General features: G+C 41.3%; 1 protein-coding gene across 1 annotated transcript in view; it reads right to left on the reverse strand.

The window, feature by feature from the left end:
* RAB40C (RAB40C, member RAS oncogene family) overlaps positions 1 to 16,176 on the reverse strand; it is a 36,797-nt gene extending 20,621 nt beyond the window's left edge. The window contains exon 1 of the mRNA XM_026079212.1: positions 15,780 to 16,176. Within this exon, the coding sequence (XP_025934997.1) occupies positions 15,780 to 15,933 (154 nt within the window). The 5' untranslated portion in view covers positions 15,934 to 16,176. The remainder of the gene's footprint in view (positions 1 to 15,779) is intronic.
* Positions 16,177 to 16,367: the final 191 nt, after the last annotated feature.

Consider the following 16,367-nt stretch of genomic DNA (forward strand, 5'->3'; position numbering starts at 1 on the left):
ATAAAACCGCTTCAAGAATAACGTCACTTTGTTTGGAAAATTTGGTACTGCTTTGTAATCAGGCTGTCAGTCTCTTTCCCACTTAGGAATTCACTGCTCAGGGAGAGGCAGCCTAACACTCTTGTTGAGCCCTTAAGAGCTGTTTGTCCTACCAGCAGTAACCACAGCCAAAACTGAGGAGGCAGCAGACAAGCAGATACACGGACCAAGAAGTCACACCGAAGAAGGTAGAAAGAAAACAGGGATATATATTTAATGCTACTCTTACCCTTTGAATAGGGCAAAGCCTCCCTCAGAAAAATTGGCTTTAAATAGTTTAAATGAACATGGTCCTATAAATATTTATTGCTGTAAGCACAATAGTTTCTTGACTTTATGTGCATTTTTGTTTTAAAGACAAGTAAGGAGACGATTTCGCATTTACAGATTCTTGAGCCTGATTCTGACCTAATGCCTGTAGAGGAGATGAGAAGGATCTCCTTCCCTTAAGCAGGCAGTTTTTGAACAAAATTGCTTCAGCTCTTCTACTCAACAGTAAGAGCATGTGTATTTTTCCTCCTTAGGATTTCAAATAAGATTCTCAGTTAGTGATGGGATTTCAGAGAGCACAGACAGCTGGGAAGCTGCTAGAAGCAATACTGCATTTTAGTTTCTAGTTTTAGTCCAAATCAACTGTCCTCCTCCAGAAAGGCTCTAATAAGCCAATCCCCCCAAATTAATGGCTCCACTATTCCTGTGTAAATATACATATCACAAGGCTACAACTGGGAGGAGTTCCATTACAGAGGGATGAAGGGGCTTGCCTAATGTTAGAATGAGTCATCAGCAGGTTTTTCTGGAAACTTTCTCAAAGTCTATGCTCAACTATGCTGGCAACAACATCTCAAGTTTGCATCTGCAGTGTCTTTGAGAAGAATGCAATTTATCAACAAATCTGGGGTAGAAGACACTCCGGGTGACATTCGGAAATCTCTTTACAAAAAGAGAAAAGGCACTCAAGGGAGACACTGATATATTTTTAAGGCAAGCTTGCTTTCCTTCCTAGAGCTACTCTAGTTATCACTTCAAGTCATTTACAGTTTGTGTGAATCACAGGTTGATCAAAGTTGCTTTTGCCATTTCGTTTCTTAAATGGATTGCTTCGTATTCTTGGGAGCCCTGAATTCATTGCCTTCTTTTCTGCTGGTTCACCCACAAAAAACACTGATACACATCATGTGAACTTCATTAAAAATATAAGCAGTTTCCCCCAGCTTACAGATGTGCTCTGCATAATGCCAGCTCAGTTTTTTTTTTTTTTTTTAATTAAACAGGGTTGAATTCATTTATACTTCAAAAGAGAAGTCATCTAACTCATTAAGGGTGATATTATATATGGTAAATAGTCAAAACTTCTGACATGTACAATAACGAGCCAAGGACAATCCTTCACTCAATGCATTATATAAATAAGAAAATAAGGTAAGTTAAGTAACCCTACCCTCCTCATTCAGCCCTAGACTAGATGTTATCTTTTACTTTTCTGCTTTCTAAGCCTCCTAAGCACCAACAAGTATCTTGCACTGGGACAAAGCAGAGCCTGAACTGCATAGCTTGGACATTCAAAGGAGCAACATTCACTTGTGCGTGTTTGAGAGATGTGATCCACATCTTTGGTAGGAATGCTTGTTTGTATGCACTGCTGAAAATCCTCTCCTTTTTCCTCCACAAAGGACTTATTTTTAATCCAGCTGAAAGGTTTGTATAAGTAAATAAGAAAAATCCCAAACAAGGTATGAATTTATGCAAAAAGCAGTACAATGATTGCACCTCTGCTTATATAAACAGACTACGTAGCTGAAGTGTTCCTTTGCTCTGGTAAGTTCAGCCTAAAGCAGTTAGTGTAGAACTTAATTTATCCCAAATGCCAGTTATCAGCTGAGAAGCATCCAAAGATAACTCTATTCCAACAAGAGCCTGGATGTTACAGATGTTAACTAAAATATTCTTAGCCACGAATGACAAAGCTTAGTTTTAAAATTCAAAACTCGGCCCCTTTGAGCAGCAGGCGGTGAACCGGGGAGACAAGGCAAGCCACCATGCAAGGCTGAACGCTTCTCCTTCAGAAAGGAAGGGCCTCCATGGCATGCCACCTACACAGGCGAGAGTTGCCAGTAATAACAGCAGACATCAAATTTACACTGCCTAACCAAAGTTCTCCTTTGGGCAAGTTTATACCTAAAAGCAATAACCATTTCCAACTGGACCACAGTACCTCCCCCCACCTGACAGCTGTGCGCCCAAAGGGCTGGTACACCGGTTGGTTTGCCACAGACAAATTATTCAGATTACCCCCGCCACCACCACCTCTGCCTACTGAAGAGGAAGAAAACAGAAGAAATAACAATCCGGCCAGGCCCATTCTCAAAGAAAAGCAAGAAAAGAACAAGCAAAGGTAAAGAAGCAATGGGAGATCACTGCAGGCCACAAAATTGAGCCAAGAGATAGGTACAGTAGCTCCATATCTGCAGCGTGACCTGACAGCAGACCAGCTCTAGAATAAAAGCAGCATTTCCACTTGGAGGCCTCCGGATGGGGTGGGGGGAGAAGGGAGGAACAGACAAAATCACCCCTCAGAAAACCGAACAAACCAAACCAAACGAAACCAAAAACCCCCACACTACTCGAACCTCCCAAAATAACTATCAAAACATACTTACTAGCATAACTGATAGCAGGAATTTGGACAGCAAGGAACCCAGGCACTTGACATATTGGCTAATAAAGCAACATAAACAAGTTTCTCTACTAGCACAAACCCTCTCAATCACTTTATTTCTGGGTAGAGCTGCCCCCTCCCCAAAAAAACCCCCAAACAAATAAACAAAACCCCCCACCACATAACCACTTTGCATTATCACCAAGTAGCGTTCTTGGCACACTTTTTCTAGTGCCCAGCTTTATGGATGTACCAATAAATACATACAAGGTAAGGAAAAGAGGAACAGAGCTACTCAAGAACAATGTTTGCTTCTCAAGAGCATTTCATTACATTTTTCTTTGATACAGACAGCATCCATACAAAGTGATTGCTTTTTCCACAGATTCTTTAGTCAAACTAAAAAAAGACTATCTGGGACTCATCTTCTTGCAGAACAGTTATTCCACAAAAATTTTATATACTTTAAAAACATCCTGGACCTTCTCATTTAAGAATGTTTATGGTGATATGGTCAATAAATTATCCACCTACAGTTACTGAATCCAGCAGCCAAATTACTCCAAGTGCCAGTCAGGAGGCATTAAGAGTGTAGTTCAAAATGCCTTATTTTTAGGCTCCTTCTACTTGTGCTTTTGTGTGCCTTCCCTAAACTGAAGAAAGGACAGTCAGGGGCTAAAGACAGATATCAGAATTGTTTGCTTGTGGATAAACAGCAATACTGAACCAGGCTGTCATTTCATTTCTAGTCAAATGAGGCAGGTAAGTACAAAAATGCAGCATGTCAGAGGGCCCTTGTAAGCTGTTGAATATACATTCAAACAACCAGGTTAATAGTTTAAAAGTTTTACACTATGGTATGCAACAACCAAATGAATTAGTCCAACATCAAAATTCTCTCCTTGCCAGGAGGGCAGCTGCTGAGGCCAGTAATGAGATAATGTGTGCACCAAAGATGCAGATATTTAGATTCTCTTGACTCAGGTAACTTAAGGAACAGGCAGTAGCATCAGTATTAGAAGACAAAATGAGTGCATTAATCTGTACTACAATTCCTCCTATTAACTTAGAGAAGTAGCCACTTTCTCCATTATCAGTAAGTGGTACTAAGTCTCAGAAAAATGTGGTATGAGCACATAAACATTAGCTTCTGAAAAAAGTTAATTTTATCTGTTTGAATAGATAAAATAACTGATGAAGTTAATCTGACCTTAAAAAGCGTGTACAACAATCTAGCTACTCATCTCAAAGCTGTAAGCCACAGGGAAAAAAAAAAAAATCTCCCAAACAACATATAAGCTTATCAGTTAGACTCATGCATTCAATTACCTAGTCTTTAGAGAGACAGACAACGAATTATCTTCACCAACAACAGGGGTCAACAGAGCATAGGTTTTAAAATAAAGATGGATTCATCTCAGGTCTGTGCTTTTGCTAGTGTTAACATTTACCTCAGCAGTACTATTTCTTTGTTTTAAGCATGATAAAGTTCCCAAATAGGATCATAACAGAACTATCCCAGTTAGTGCCTGGAAAGCTGGGGAGCACTCATTTTTACCACTACACTACTATACTGCAAACCAGTTAAGAAGCAACTTTGCGAACAAGAACACAAAGGTCTCAGTTCTTACTTGGCATCTGGGTGATCCCTCCTGGCACATCGTATTGGCTTCTATCTTCTACACAATCTCTCCTGTAACCACCTGTCCTAGTGGTCATCACTGCATGCTCAGAGCAGCAAATACAAAATCCATTCCTGCTGCACATCTCAACGGGAAATAACAAGGATCTTCAGAACATTTAACTGTTAAGGAGTTCCACTGAAGAACTGCACTGCGGAGACATTTCAACTCTTTCTTTTGAGCCTAAGGAGGCAGCCCTAGCTACCCGCAGCCAGTCATGAGTCCATGCTCCAGAAGGAAGCCCGGTGCCTCATGCTAGATGACTTCGGTGGGAAGGAGCTAAGTACTTGTTAGCTATGCAGGACTGAACAAGCTGCCCAGTACCTAGTACAAGGAGACGGACTGAAATGCAGCGAGAACAAGTACACATAATGACTTCAAATCACCCAGATCCGTGGACTTCTTTTGAAGAATGTACTCTGTCTTCCACTCATACCCACCTCATTTCAGCTGTTTGTTTTAGACTTAGATTGAAATTCTGGGATACAAAAGCTGCTTATTTTGGTATTTGTTCCAGGCATCATCATTTACTACTAAGGGCTCATGGGCAGAGGCGGACATCATACAAATAACTGTTTGTTTGGTTTTGTAAATAGCAGAAGTAAAATATATATTCAGAACCCTCTAAGAAGTTCAGATTTGCAGAATACTTCATTTGTCAGCTGCCTGCTCCACAATTCAGCAGAGCGAACTTCAGCAGCTATGGTCCTCAGACACAGTGGAACTTTGTTCTCTGCTCATTTAAGGATGGCAACCGCATCTGAAAACTGTGTTTGGAGCCAGGAGCAAATCTGTTCCGAAAGCTCAAACAATTTCAGCAGACACCCAAGAAGCCACAGAAAGAGTCAAGAGTCAGTCCAGAATTGGGAATGTTAAGTGGATTTGTTCTTTAGAAGAAAATCAAGATTGATTTTATGCACAGAAGCTACTACAAACAAAAGAGTTTCTTCATGCTTTGCAGTTCAGATCTCCATAAAAACTATACAGCTGCACTCAAAAACAAAGGCAGCCTATGAGGGGAAAAAAAAATGATGGGGCACCATAACGATCTTCATTGTTGCTGGATTACCATACAAACACAAAGATCTACTCACAGACAAAAAAAATTCAGAAAGGTCTAAATGATTGTATAAAATACCTTCAAAATCCTAGCATTTCAGAATTTAACATTCCACATTTACATCTCTAAACACTGTACATGTTAATATGTGGGAAACACTGGCTTTACAGAGTCAGAGCTTCACAGCATCAATATCAGCCCAACACACACATCAGAACTGAACACACTGCCTTGCTTTGCAGGCTTGCATCAGATTCATTTCAAGACCACAGATAAGGCTGCATGCCTATTTTTGAATGCTGCAGTGGCTCGACTCATTCTGAACGTGGAGGCAGTCTCCAATTACCTGACACACACGCAAGTTCACAAAGGTGCTCCTAGTGTCCAAAATCAGCTGCTGAAAGCCAGTTTGCATTTCCAAGTTTTGCCATTTAAACGGTCACATTGCAACACCACAGCATTTATGCAAATAGTAAAAAACAAACAAACAAACAAAAAAAAAACCCCACACCACCACACAGCCATCCTGAGCTTGACACTATACATCCAAACTCCCAGTAAAAAAAGGCTGCAGCATTTCAGTTGGGCTTAGAAGGGTTAATAAGCATCATGTGTCTGGCACACATACTTACAGAGCTCCTAGAACAGAGAGACTAGTCACCATGACAACTTTAACTGCATACTGGAAGCCCAACTCTTCAGTTCTATTCTCACAGCACCTCTAGCGAGTCCCACAGTTGGAAAGGAATCACTCCAAGTTGGAAGCATGAAGACCGATGCTAATTTCACATTTCAGTGAACTATTTCCACTTATGACAACAGATCTCAAGGGACTTGACCTACAACATATAGCTGCCTGCACTCAAAATCCATCCTGGCCCTTAAATGAACGACTGCTACTATTAGCAAAGCGAGTATCTTTCTATTCACCCTTATGAAACACAAAGCTTTGCAGAAGCATCACAACGGTTCTTAACAGCCTTGACTCACGCTTCCAAACATTTTGCTCTCCACGAGAGCCAAAGCCTCCTGAGGTCCTCCTTTTGACCTACAGCTGTTGCAGGATAAAGAATTAATTCCAGCTACCTTTGCTGGAAGCAAAACGAAACGTACATAGTCTTGTTAAAAAAGCAGCACTGACAAACTAGAGATACTGTCTGAAGGGCAGAGGGTAAAGAAAAAAAGGCAACAATTTGCACGGTGAGAAATCCAGCTTGAGACAACGGATATCCTATTACTAAACTGCAATTCTTAAACATTCTTGTTGCTGTTACCTGGAGAAAGCCAGCATTTTATATTTTAAAAACAGACATAAAAAACCCATACTGGATTTTAACCCTGTACTACAGATAACACCTATGAGAACACAAGCACGACTCAAAGAGGCATTTTACAGCAAATGTACATTTGCTAGCATTTACAGCGAGCAACAAAGATGAGGCGCTCTGGTTAGGTATGATCAACCCTGCACGATTTCATCTCCTTGGGTCTCAGCCCAGAGACTACCTGCTAATTGTATCCTGTAGGGATTTTCACACCAAGTTACTTAGCAGCTTCTCACTGTATGGAAAATAARTGAACAGTTCTTGGGACAACAAAGAAATAATTTAGGATTAAGCAAACAGGACAGGCAAAACAGTTATTTCACACATTGTATCTACTCAGTTTTCCTGTCCACTCAACCCCCAAAACCACAGGCAAAATGGACTACACCCTTCTCCTGTTAAAAACCTGTAAAAAGGAAATACAAGATGGAAGGATTTCTCTGAACATGATTGGGGAGTGGGGGGTGAGGTGCAGAAAGCAACCATTTGCAGAGACAGGCAAGTGGTACAATAAAAAAACCCACAAAAATTGGCCAAGAAAAATGGAAGCTGGTATAGAACATAAGTCAAAATGATATCCTTTTAAAGAAAATGCACTTTTAATTGAGTGAAGCATTATTCTAGAGATGCGCAGCACCTTTCATTAAATTGTCAGTTAAATATAGCCTTTCAATATTTCCTTCTGTCTGCCTTCTCCTTGCCATTAATGACTTAAAAACATATTTTGTTAGAATCACATGAGGATTTTTGTCTAAATACAGTGGCTTATCCTGAAATGGCTATAGCACTGCACAACACATACAGGATATTAATCACTTTATTGGTTATCTTTATAAGAGAACAGGTGCCCAAGTTTTAATGATAAAATACTATCTGATTTTCTAATGGGGTGGTAGAGAGGAGGCAAAGAGAAAGTAGAAATTGAGGGACAAAGCTCAAAAAGTTAGGACTGTTCTCAATAAACAGAAATATCATATGAGCAAACTGTATTTCAGAATTCATGTTATAACTTTACTATTACTAGAATTTTTGCAGGAATAAACAGACCTTGGGGCGGGGGGGAAGAGCGGGGGGAAGGGGAAGAAGGGGGAACCAGAACTGAGCCTCAGTCCTCTGTGCCCCAAGGAAATCTTCTTTCGCAGTCTTAGCTTCAGATGAGTCCCAACTCGCACCAAAATATTTAGCAAAATGGAACAGAAGGCTTGAAGATTTCTCACATCAGAGCTTCTTTCCTCTTCCTCAGTGTGAAATCAAATTAAAACCTGTATGACATGATGCTTCTGTATCACTGCTCATTTAGTGACAAGTCTGGGATGTCAGAGGAAGATGAGGGGTAGAGGTAGAGTTATCAGGGAAATAAAAAAAAAAAAAAAAAAAAAAGAGCAAGGTCATAGGATCCCAGCACTCAGACCTAAGCTTTTAGCACAGCTATTTGCCAGTGCAACAGAAAGATGCTCTGCTCTTCACAGAGGAAGGAGGCAGCTTGAGGAAAACATGCCAGGGAGCAGCTGGTAACAAAAGCTGATGGAGAGGGGGAGGAGGAGGAGACATTTTGCATGGGCTTTCATATGCAGTTTATACACCAAAATCAACAGAAGTGGACAATGTCATCTAAGGATCCAGATAAAGCTAAACCTACTTGTTTTTAAAAACAAAAACTTGAACAATAAAGAGAAGCTTTTAATTCCAGTTATTAGAAGAACATTTTGCCCATTTCAGATTTATGGCACTCAGTCCATATCGCCTTCATGGACTTATGGCTGAGCTACATGTAAACAGCCATATAAAAGCAAGGCTACACTGGATTATCACACTTAACCAACTCCAGAGAACATTAAGAACAACTCCCCATCTTAAAAAACAAGAAACAACAGAAACTACAGTCAGTTCACCTGGAAGGTTATACGCATGCAATAACCTAAGTTGCTGTCTAACCTTAACCCTCACTGACTTGAGGGCTGAAGACATCAAGAGCTGCCAGGTGCTCAGAATCCAGAAGGATTTAACCCCTAAATAAAACACCTTTAAGTTATAAGCTGCAACTAGTAAGCCCCACATCAAGCAGTGCAAAAGTTTCAATATGGTATATTAGGAACTATTTTTCATGGGAAGGATTAAGAAATAAACAAGGGAGAAATAAGAGATGCTGGAGTTGTTTCTGATCCAAAGTTTGCTCTGATCAGATGAGAATTTTGTCTCCCTGATGACATGGGAGCAAACATCCCTGAAGTACACTGATGCAAGTGCTGGCAGACACAGGGAATTATTGTAATAATCATTCTCCTCTTTTCAAGCTATTGAAAGAGGAAATTCCTAGTAGCATGCCCAGTGCCGCTTGACTGAAGCATTCCCCGTAGATTAATTCTGCAGCCACTAAGGGAACATGATGGCAAGGCTTCATTTGGAACATTTTGCCTCAATCCACCCTGCATCAGAGTACTAAAACCTCAAAATAAAACACTGTTTCAATTAATGCAGAGCCATGCCAGAAAACAAGCAGCAGTTTCCATTGGCGTGTAGCATCTGAAACAGCTGGCCAGCCCAATGGGACAGCTCACAACTGCGACCGATATGGAAAATCATCCTCTGTCAAGACACCGTGAACACACCCAACAGCACACAGCCAGGCAAGGATAAGGAAGAAAGAGAGGCAGCATCAGGATCAATTTTCCCTCCCCTCTGACGCCAGAGAAAGCCTTGACATAGCACAGCAGTCCAAAGGCGAGTTGTCATTAGGAATCCAAAGGCCATGCTGCAGCACTGCTTGACATCCGTAGCTGTGTCCTCTCTGCCTAAAAGGTGCCACTACATCAGTACTGCCCCAGCAGAAGACCAGACTGAAGACAGGTATGCCCAGCAACGATTTATTTCATGCTTGAGAAGGGAAGGTGAGATGCTGTCGGGTATTTCAAAAGGAGAAAGAAGTCCTTTCCCCACAAAACTGGCAGAAGTTTAAAATAGAACTGCTTGTTGGCTTTTTTTTTTTAAACAAATTTTAAAAAAGGGCTTGAAGAAAGTAAATCAGCGATGGCAAAAAACACAGCAGTGGCACTTCTAAAATACAGCAGGAACTCTAGCCAAACACGGCAGCAAATTCAGAGCCAGTAGGTGAGGAGTCAGAGGAGAAATGGGAGACTGCRTCTCCCTGGTAGATCTTAGAAACTTGAGAGGCAAAGAACAGAAGTGCAGAAGATCAAGAGAACTCCCTCTCTTACTACCTCCTTGTTAGTGAGGAAAGGGAAGACAAGACAACAATTCCCCTTTTCTCTATCATTGTGCACACTGGTTGTGGTAAAAATAAGTCTCTGGGTTAGTGAGTGACTACCTTGAAGACTACTACAAAGCAAAGCTAAACAGTTTCCCAGGTGACATTTCTGGATGCATGCTGGTGACTGAGCGATTAGACTGCACTCTAGACAAGGAGGTATAAGAGGACATATGGAGAAAGTATTTGCTGTAGAGATTGATTTGAAATGGCCAGTAAAGGGAACTTCAAATTTAGGCAACTGCACAGAAACAGTCAGAGGAAAAGACATCCAGAGACATGGGTCATACGAGAAAACATTCTGGTAATTAAAATAGCAGCTATGAGGTCCCTAGGCAAACAGCACTGGCTTGGAGGGTCTGAGCAGTGTCTTCAGCTGTTCTTTTAATGCTGTTTCTCACTGGCTGTCTGACCAGGGAAAGGACACCAAGTTACATGGCCCTAGATCTTGATTCTGGGAACCAAGAGTTTCAGCTAAGCACAAATACTGAGGAGCAGCATTGTGCTAGAGAAGTGACAGAAATACGGGTCTGCAAAGAAGTACCTATAGCTCCTGCCCAAAAGCTGAATTCCTTGCCTACGTATTACCAAGAAGAGGTCTTGGGAAAGACTCAAAACAGTCTTTATCTGAACAATAAAACCTGTGAGTAGCTATGGTAATTAAGCATTTAAGTTGTCTTTTTCCTAACATTTCCTTGGATCAGTTAATAACGGAGAACCGAGAAACTGAGATTTTCTTCAGTGAGTGAATACAGTGTCCCTGACATGGTAACAGAACACCTAGGAATGGGGCTTTAATAAAGATACTAAGTCCCAGCTAAGGGATTATGTTGAAACTAGTTGTGAGGAGGTCACTGCAGAAGGGCTGGTCACCACACTCCTACAGCAGAACAACATTCAGTTCAGCTTTCCTATGCTCCTTGAAAAGCTGAAAGAAGGAGATCGGAGTGCAGACATCAAACTTCCTCCTTATGACGCTCTTAACACAAGCCGAGGGCAGGAAAACAAACAAACAAACAAAAAACCCTTCTAAACAAAGCTACTTGTTTGGAAACACGTTCTATTCTTTCCTTAGCACATGTTCCTCCTTTCTTACGGAAAGAGCAGTAGGTGAAGGGGAGGACTCTTCCATAGGAGAATGTGTGATAATCACAAAAAGCACATTACATTCATGTCCTCGTAGTGAAAGAAGCCCAGACCCTATTTCTGGTGCATGCTGAGCAGCTTATCATATGGCAGTAATGGCATTTGTGCCCGTCAAGCATTCTTGTATAAGGAGGCCTCCACATGACTCATTCAGTGGTGATGCAGTATAGAACAGAGCAGGTTTCTCAAGCAAGCCAAAAAACAAGCTAAACAAGATTTTTTTCAGTGTAAGCATATGAATAATTAGATATTCCGAAGAGGCTCTATGACACAGTATTGACAAAGTGATAGGTCCTCCTGTGGAGGACACAAGGTGGTTCCTCATCTGAGCACAAACACAACTCCTATTTTCATGTGTAGCTCTGCCACATCTACTTGTCCAAAAACCTGCAGAGCTCTGCAAGCAGAAGAATTTCAGTCCTGCTTCAGTATCTGGGGAAGGATAAAGACAGAATGTAAGTGGGCAATTTAAGCACTTAAGTGGCAAGTGATCTGTGTAGTTGACTTGCAGCCACAAGTAAGGAGCACAGTTTTGCTTCAAGTCAGCTATTCCATCACAGCTCAAATTACAGGGGCTAGAATAACCTTCCACTGTACCTTGGGAGAAAGAGTGCACACAGAGAAGAAAAAGCATTCTGGGGTCTCAAGGGAAAGGCGAGCTTTTTGGTTCTCAGTGAAGTCCTCTAGCTGTCAAGAGTAATGGTGGTACTCTGAAAGGGAATGGCAGCCTGCCTCCTCAACAGGAGATTTCAGGGGTGGGGAAGAAGGGTGAAAGTTGGGAAGAAGGATGACACTGGAAGCCCAGAAGAAAGAAATTATAATGTTCTCTCCCCAAACGCTGCACTTTTCCCGGAACATTAGTAAGAAGGTTTACTTCAGGGACTTTTGAACCTGGCCAAGACAAAGCAAAACGCAAGTCAAACTTGGTTACAAACTTCCCAGGGGCTGAGCTCTGGGTACTAACAACAGTTTCCTTTAGATCTCATGTAAAGCAGGGAGGGGGAGCCAATGTCCAGCATCACGGCACAAACAAAACTCCCAGGGAGCAGATTCTGCTCTTCACAGGGAGCACACTCTGCCTGATATTCCTTGGGGACTGATATATTCATTAACTTGAATATGAACCTAATGAAAAACACACAGGTGACAACTGGACCTAAATCCTGAATCAAACAGCCACTTCGAAGTTACCAAGAAGTTCTGTATCCAAAGCCTTTGCAGTACTCAATTTTTCTGCTTGAATGGACAAGTGTATTACTCCAAGCCACACACAAACCAACAACACAAATTGCTATCCAGAGCTAGGATTAAAATTGACTCGTATTGCAAAGGCCAACAACATCCAGCAAGTAAAAACTGTCTCTGCTTATATGAACCAGATTTATTTTCAACAGTGATTAAAAAAAAAAAAAGTGAGAAATTGCACTGCTTAATTTGAGAATAACTACCTGCTATTCTTCCAAAGTGTGAGATGAAAAATGCCACCTCTGAAAATAACTGGAAGGCACAGTCTGAAGGAGGAAAGGGAAAAAAGGGGGGGGGGGGACATTGCTAAGGTCTTGCTATACACAATAGGAACTGCACTTTTAAGAAGTGTCTAATTTAATATGAGATGCCAAGCTATAAGGCTGTGTTGAAAAGTGATGTTTTGGCTAAAGGATCCTCAATAATAATGAAGAGAAGTTACTATGATGCTCCGATATATAAAAAAAAAGAAAGAATATATTGTGTCCAAGGCTTTCAGAAACTGGACATAAGAAAGCATAGGCTGCCTGCTCTTCTAAAGAACTCTAAAGAGCTTCTAAAGAGCTCTAAGTTCACAAAAGAGATGCTGACAGAAATAGGGTTTCCTTATCTCTTAGCTGTCTACTTTCCCCTGACAGATCTGCAGAGAAGAAAGAACCCCTCAAACTCTTTACTGGATACCAGGTATATGACAGATGAGCAGCAGCAATAATACAGAGCTTAATTTATAAAAAAGTTTCACTTCTAAAGTTAAGTCTTTCAGAAGAAAAGAAATAAACTATTAGAACTGAAAGGAGAATCTATTTCACACTACATTTCAAAAGCCTGTGTTAAAAGTTATCCTTGGCCAACACAGTAAAAACAGCAGACTCCCAAAGAGACAAAATGCATGGGCACAATTACTCTACCCCTTCCCTTCCAGAAATTAGGGACTAGGGAAACTGCTTGATATGAGAGATGTCCTAACCACAAAATAAATCTAAAGCATATTTCATTTTGCACTGATAATGGCAAGATCTGTTTTCTGGACAGATTGAATAAGCAATGCATGATACAACATTTGTTTCAAACTGGGGCATGGGGGTGGGAGGGGATGATGATGAGGGTGTACTTGGAAGTATGAGATTTACAAAATAGCCTCTACATAACACCCTTTTGTAGTTTCAGGACAGCATTAGGTACACATCAAAAAGTTTAGACAGAGGGAATCAGAGGTTTTGGAAGCCTGCAACAGAATATCAAGCCTTTCACCTCTCTGGATCACAGGTTCAAAGCTAGGCCATTACAGAGCAAGACAGCTCTTTGGGTAGTGCTCACAGAGTCCTTAATAATCTTACTTCAGCTTGTAGCTGACAAGCGCTCACATCACAAGAAACTATAGTACCTCAGCAAGCTCCTTCAGCCAGGAGGCCAAGCATTAAATGTTCACAAAGTTTAAGCATCTTCATACCAAGGGATGGTCTTGCCAGGGCACAGCTAAAGCATGCTGGCAGAGATGCTTGCACTGCCAGTACTTATATCCCAGCTATTCCAGAGACAGAGGAAATTTGATTGCCAAGGCTGTCAAGAATATCGGCAGTATCAAATTCACTCAGATTGCAAAGCTGTTCAACCTGATTATCCAAAAAGCATACAGTTCAGCAGAAGCAACAGAAGTAGAGAATACCAAAGCATATATTATTATGAAAAAACAATATCTGACTGTATAAAAATCACTACAGAAAAATGGGTTCCACTGCCTACAGAAGAGAGGGGAAGGTTTTAAATATACTAGTTTACTGATATTTCTTTTTCTAGAAAAAGATGGTGGTATTTTCTTGTTATAAAATAGTGCGTGCAGAGACAAAACTTTTTTAGTTATAGAGAGAGGGAAAAAAAAAATCACAGTTCTTTGGTTTTGTACCATCACATGCACACTTTTTTCTATCATACCTATTATTTCACAACTTGTTTCTAAACAATGGTCAGAACCATTTCTATTAGAAGACAATTCCAACTCAAAACAACCACCCCTGTTAATAGTCTTCATCTGGTTTTGTTTAGTAAATATTTATCCCAAGGAGCAATTCTATAGCTCCCAACTGAGGCAAGTTCTTCAGAGATACAAGGTCTCTTCAGGGAAGCTCAGAAGTGTCAAGCATCTCCTTCAAGGTAAACCACACAAGCTCAGCCAGACATCCAAACAGATGAATGATACCACAGTCTTCTAGTTCCAGAATTTGCTACTACAATTTCACAACTATCCTGACTTTTCTGAGTCACTGCTTCCCCATAAATATCTGCAGATCAGGTGTGCTCTTGCATCAGTTCTTAAAATGATGGTAATAGTTCTGAGGACTATTATACAGTTAGGAATCAAGCCACACTGCTCCTTTAGACTCTAAATTCAGCCAGCTTCAACCCAAAGTGTCCAGAAGCACCCGATTACCTCAGACTCGATTATCTCACATGAAAGAAAATACTAACTGTTCCAGCCCTCAGGTTGGTTCTGGTGAGGATGCAGGACCTGAATTAGATCGCTTCCGTCAAGCCCTTGGGGCCATTATTTTGCATTGAAGATGGCGAAATCTATGACAGATTGAAAATCACCCCAGGACTTGTACCATGCCAGGCAATGTTACATTTTAACTGCAGCGAAGGGATGCAGGAAATAGCACAGCGTCACTCCTTGGCTCTTAATTATAGTCTTGTGACACTATAGTTAATGGTCTGTCATGGGCTCCATTATACACCCTGACGTTTGCAGGAGGCAGACAGATGAGCCTGTGCTCTCAGTACCCAAGTACCAAGTCATAACAGCTTTAGTCTGGAAATAATGTTACTGTTCTTTTGTTACAGTACTTCCTTTTAGTACCATTCAATCCTTGCATTAACCCCTGCCGTGATGGTGGAAAATAAGATTTGGCTCTTTAAGTAGGATGCACAAGCAGAACTATGTTTGGTAATGGTTCAGCCACGCTTCAGGATTTGCATGTCTTGTGATTACATCAGATGCCAATTTCTTTAGCATCTCTCTAGTCAGAGCCTCCAGGAGGCCCTTGTGATTTTAAGGAACAGTCAGCACCTTTCCACTACCATGAACACAAGCCCTGATGAACTGCATTATGTTTTCAGTTAAAAAAACAAAACAAAAAAATCCCCAAAAAACAACACACAAAACAAAACACCACAACCCTTCCCTCCCCCAAATTGACTTATTTATTGACAATGACAGAGTTCCCTTCCTCTATAAGTTAAAAGACTTCAGAGCCGCAGTTCAGTAACAACTGTGAAAACACAGATCATTCACCTTCTCTATAGCTAGCTGTAATGTCACAGGATAGAAGCTTTCTCCCACCGCCCCTTCCAAAATCCTTACCATTGCTGTAGGCATAAGGGGATTCTGATGCTCCATCTTGAAGGCTCTCCAGGATTTCTCCTTTTCCAACATCACTGTCTCCTACCAACAAGAACTTGAGCAGATAATCATAGCTCTTCACAGGGCTTCCCTGGGTTCCCATTCTCCCTCTCATTAGTGAAGAGGCACAAACCGCATACTAAACACGCAGCCAGATTGAAAGGAGCTCCAGTTCCAACTTCCAAGCTTTTAAAGATGACTGTATGAGAATGATTATTTCTCTCCCCCTTTCAAAGGGGGGGCAGAAAAGGAAAGAGAAGAAGGAGCTGGTCTCAGAACGAGCCCTCCATCTTCCCCACCTTGCCTCTAATCTTCTCTGCCAAGATATGCTCAGATACCTGGAGGAAAGAGCGGAGAGGGAGAGAAAAAAAAATAAAAAAAAATCCTAGTTCCTTCACCCGTGATTAGCATCTTATTAATTAAGCAAGCACTCTCTCCAGCTGCTGACAAAGAAATCGCACTCGATTCTCCTCAAGGCCGCGAAGTCCTAACGGCGGGTCCCAGCGCGGAGCCCGGCACCCGCCGGCCCTGCGGCGGACGACCCGGCCC

This window comes from Apteryx rowi, unplaced genomic scaffold, assembly GCF_003343035.1.
Source record: "Apteryx rowi isolate R43461 unplaced genomic scaffold, aptRow1 scaffold_494, whole genome shotgun sequence".
Classification (NCBI taxonomy): domain Eukaryota; kingdom Metazoa; phylum Chordata; class Aves; order Apterygiformes; family Apterygidae; genus Apteryx; species Apteryx rowi.